At 48.1% G+C, this 4,653-nt stretch overlaps 1 protein-coding gene across 6 annotated transcripts in view; it reads right to left on the bottom strand.

Moving 5' to 3' along the window:
• Window positions 1–4,653, bottom strand: part of DGKA (diacylglycerol kinase alpha) — a 26,206-nt gene that overhangs the window by 1,857 nt on the left and 19,696 nt on the right. For all 6 annotated transcript variants that reach the window (XM_008064018.2, XM_008064019.2, XM_021715522.1 and 3 more), the window contains 3 exons: window positions 2,365–2,525; window positions 1,734–1,798; window positions 1,422–1,512 (listed from right to left, as the gene is read on the bottom strand). In XM_008064018.2, coding sequence (XP_008062209.1) covers window positions 1,422–1,512; window positions 1,734–1,798; window positions 2,365–2,525 — 317 coding nt within the window. The remainder of the gene's footprint in view (window positions 1–1,421; window positions 1,513–1,733; window positions 1,799–2,364; window positions 2,526–4,653) is intronic.

Raw genomic sequence — 4,653 nt, 5'->3', positions numbered from 1 at the left:
GGTCGAGGCTGCGGTGGCCGGGAGCGGCCACTGCACTCCAGTCTGGGTGACAGAGTGAGACTCCAACTCAAAAAACAAACAAACAAACAAACAAAAAATTTATTGTAGAGATGAGGTCTCACCAAGTTGCCCAGGCTGGTCTCAAACCTGTGGGCTAAGGCAATCCTTCCACCTAGGCCTCCCAGAGTGCTGGGATTATAGGCGTGAGCCACCACACCCAGCCTAAGGTATCTTTTTTCTTGAGTAAGAGTCTCACTCTGTTGCTCAGCTGGAGTGCAGTAGCACGATCACAGTTCACTGCAGCCTCAATCTCCTGGGCTCAGGTGATCCTTCGGCCTCAGCCTTCCAAGTAGCTGGGACTGCAGACATACACTACCACACCTGGCTAATTTTTTTATTTTTGTTTTTTATTTCACGTACATATGTATTTATTTATTTTTATAAGATAGAGTCTTATGGCTCAAGCCTGTAATCCCAGTACTTTGGGAAGTCAAGGTGAGAGGATTGCCTGAGCACAGGGGTTCAAGACCAACCTGGGCAACTTGGCGAGACTTCATCTCTACAGTAAACCAAAAATAGCCGGGCATGGGAGCGTGCACCTGTAGTTCCAGCTACTTGGAAGGCTGAGGCGGAAGGATCACCTGAGCCCAGCAGATTGAGGCTGTGGTGGCCGTAAGCATGCCACTGTACTCCAGACTGGGTGATAGAGCGAGACTCTGACTCAAAAAAAAAAACAAAGATGGAGTCTTGCTGGCTGGGCACGGTGGCTCATGCCTGTAATCCCAGAACTTTGGGAGGCGGAGGTGAGAGGATTGTCTGAGTCCAGGGGTTTGAGACCAGTCTGGGCAACCTGGTGAGACCTCGTCTCTACAATAAACCAAAAAGAGCCGGACATGGTAATGTGCACCTGTAGTTCCAGCTACGTGGAAGGCTGAGGTGGAAGGATCACCCAAACCCAGCAGGTCAAGGCTGTAGTGGCTGTGAGCCAGCCAGGACAACAGCAAGACTCTGACTTAAAAAAAAAAGATGGAGTCTTGCTATATTTTCTAGGCTGGTCTTGAGCGATCCTCTCACCTTGGCCTCCCAAAGTGCTGAGATTACAGGCACAAACCACCATGCCTGGCCTAGTTTTTTGATTTTTTAAAAAGACAAGGTTTTGCTAAGTTGCCGAGGCTGGTCTCAAATCCTGGGCTCAAGTGATTCTTCTGCCTCAGCCTCCCGAAGTGCTGGGATTAGAGAGGTGAACCACTGGGCCTGGCCTTTCGTATCTTGAAGACTTGGAAAATCAGGGTGGCAGAGCTGGGAGGTCAAAGAAATATAGGTTCCAGGGAATATAGGAAGTTCTTAATGGCACATGTGGAGGGAGAAACTTGGATATGAGGAGTTGAAAAGGACATACGGTGGGGTCTTGTGACACGCACCTCGACTGTCAAAGACTCCTCCAGTTTTTTGCACGTTGAGAAGATGGATTCAGATGTGGCAAACTCGAAGTACCATAGCTTGTTCTTCATTCTGTGTCAGCCCCAACACAAGGCCCAGGAGGGAGGGGACAGGTTACATGGGGTTGGCAGGGGTAGCGAGTGATGGGGACAAACATCAGCTTCCAAACTCTAGTCCCACGGAGAACACGGGGAGCTTTGGTTGGGGGATTTCCCAGAGGTGTCGTGAGTTAAGCTTGGTCCCAGCTTGGTCCCTGACACTGTGTGTGCCAACACCTCCCTGCTTACCCTCACCTGCTGTTGAACTTCTCAGGATATTTCTCTCGCATGATGTGAAACCGGTGAGCAATGGAGGCATCCTGCAGAGTTCAGGTCGGGAGCTCAGAGGCCTGCCTTCCCTCTCCCTACAGAGCTTGTTCTCTCCCTCTCCCTCCTTTCCCTCCCGCCCGGTCTAGGCACAGCAAGTCCCAAGTTCTTTTTTTTTTTTTTTTTAAGTCAGAGCCTCACTCTGTTGCCCAGGTTGGAGTGCAGTGGCATGCTCACAGCCACCACAGCCTTGATCTGCTGGGTTCAGGCAATCCTTCAGCCTCAGCCTTCCAAGTAGCTGGAAATATAGGTGAGTGCAACCATGCCCAGCAAATTTTTGGAATTATTGTAGAGATGAGGTCTTGCCAAATTGTCCAGGCTGGTCTCGAAACCCTGGACTCAGGCAATCCTCTCACCTCAGCCTCCCAAAGTGTTGGGATGACAGGCATGAGCCACCGAGCCTGGCCCCTGTTCTTTTCTCGCAACTCACACCCCCATACTGCACTCCCAGTTTCCCTGTCACACCTCCCTTGTCCCTCACCTTCCCTCTCTGACCTCCTCAAGCCTCAGTCTGCTCAGCCCCTACCTCCTCCCTCCCTCCAAGCTCCACCCCACTGACCACACCAATGGAGAAGTAGTTGTTGATGATCTGAAAGGGGACTGGGTCGCTCTTCTCTTCAGTTTGTTGGGGTATCACCTCCACAGACCATCGATCCATATGCACCACTTTGCTCGCCTCCAAATCCCTTAGGATCTTCCCCAAATTCTGTCCCTCGTACCCTGGGGGTGGAGAAGACAGGTTAGCTCTGAGTTCTGGGTCCCAGAGGGAACTCCTGTCAGCTCCCCTCTCCACAGGCTCCCAGGATTCTTCCCCTGGCTCTGCAGAGGCTTTCCTCCAGGGTAACGGCAGAGCGCTCAGTCACACTCCTGTGGACCAATCTCATGGTCAACCTTTGCTGACTTTTCTCCACAATGTGTGGAGGGTGAATGTTTCCAATGTGTGTGCACATCTAAGAATGACTCCATAGGTCTGAAGGGTTGGAGAAAACAACCAGGAAAATGTTGGAAAAAATGAGTGACAAATGGGGACGATCTCTCTCACCACCCACTGCCCCTCAATCCTGACACCTTTTCTCCTTATCCTACCAGATAGAACACAGTATAAAACAACAGTGTCGAGCCAGGCGCAGTGGTTCACACCTGTAATCCCAGCACTTTGGGAGGCAGAGGTGAGAGGATTGCCTGAGCCCAGCCTGGGCAACTTGGTGAGACGACGTCTCTACAATACATTTAAAAAGTAGCCAAGCATGGTGGTGCATGCTTGTAGCTCCAGCTACTTGGAAGGCTGAGGTGCAAGGATTGCCAGAGCCCAGCAGGTCGAGGCTGTGGTGGCCAGAGTGTCATTGCACTCCAGCCTGGGTGACAGAGTAAGACACTGACTCAGAAAAAAAAAGAAAAAAAAGAAAAATGGGCAAAAAATACAAACAAGCCTAGCACAGAAGAAAAAATGCAAATAGCCAATATACATATGAAAGATGCTTAATATTACTAATAAAAATCATAAATTGGCTGAGCTTAGTAGCTCAGCCTGCAATCCCAGCACTTTGGGAGTCTGAGGCAAGTGGATTGCCTGAGCTCCCAGGTTGGAGACCAACCTAGCAACTTGGTGAGATCTCATTTCTACAATAAATAATAAAAAATTAGTCAGGCGTGGCAGCACGAGCCTGTAGTTCCCACTACTTGGAAGGCTGAGGCAGAAGGATCACCAGGCTCTAGCAGGTAGATGCCGGGGTGGCTGTGAGTGTGCCACTGCACTTCAGCCTTAAAAAAGAATAATAAATTAAAACAATTAAAGTTTTGTTGCCTATCAGATTACAAAGCATAAAGAGATTGAGAAAACCAAGTGTTAATGAGTTTATAAATAAACTGGCATTCTCGTTTGCTGCTAGTTGAGGAATAAATTGATAATTCACTTTTGGAAAGCAATTAGACAATTTTTATCAAAATACTACCAAATTTTAACGAAACATACCTTTTGTCACAGCACTTCTACTTTTTTTTTTGAGTCAGAATCTCACTCTATCACTCAGACTGGAGTGCAGTGCATACTCATAGCCACCACAGCTTCGACTTTCTGGGCTCAGACAATCCCCTCTGCTTTTCAAGTAGCTGGAACCACAGGTGTGTGTTACCATACCCAGCTAATTTTTTGATTTATTGTAGAGACGAGGTCTCACCAGGTTACCCAGGCTGGTCTCAAACCCCTGGGCTCAAGCAATCCTCTTGTTTTTGCTTCCCAAAGTGCTGGGATTACAGGCGTGAGCCACTATGCCTGGCTAGCAATTCTAACTTTAGGAATTTCTCCTATAAAAACTAACTCACACGTGTACAGAGATGGAAGTATAAGGATATTTATTGAGATACTCTTAGAAATAGCAAAAAATTGGAAACAATATAAGTGTCCATCAATAGGGGAAGGTTATATAAGTTATGACAAATTCATGTCATGAAATACTATGGAGTTATTGGATACAGAGTAAAATTGAACTATATGTACTAACAAGGAAAGATGTCCAAGACATATTATTCAATGAAAATAGAAGTTCCAGCAGGCCACTGTGACTCATGCCTGTAATCCCAGCATTTTTGGGAGGCTGAGGCAAGAGAAATGCCAAAGTCCGCAGGTTGGAGATCTGCCTGGGCAACATGACGAAACCTCATCTCTACAATAAATTTATTATCTATTTATTTATTTATTGAGTTGGAGTCTCACTCTCACTCAGACTGGAGTGCAGTGGCCGCTCCCGGCCACCGCAGCCTCGACCTGCTGGGTTCTGGTGACCCTTCCGCCTCAGTCTTTCAAGTAGCTGGAACTACAGGCACGCGCTACCACGCCCGGCTCATTTTG

Source organism: Carlito syrichta, unplaced genomic scaffold (genome assembly GCF_000164805.1).
Source record: "Carlito syrichta isolate Samal-C Ts95f unplaced genomic scaffold, Tarsius_syrichta-2.0.1 Scaffold307179, whole genome shotgun sequence".
Lineage (NCBI taxonomy): Eukaryota > Metazoa > Chordata > Mammalia > Primates > Tarsiidae > Carlito > Carlito syrichta.
Note: the sequence above shows the minus strand (reverse complement) of the source record. Positions and strands in the feature narration are given on the sequence as shown.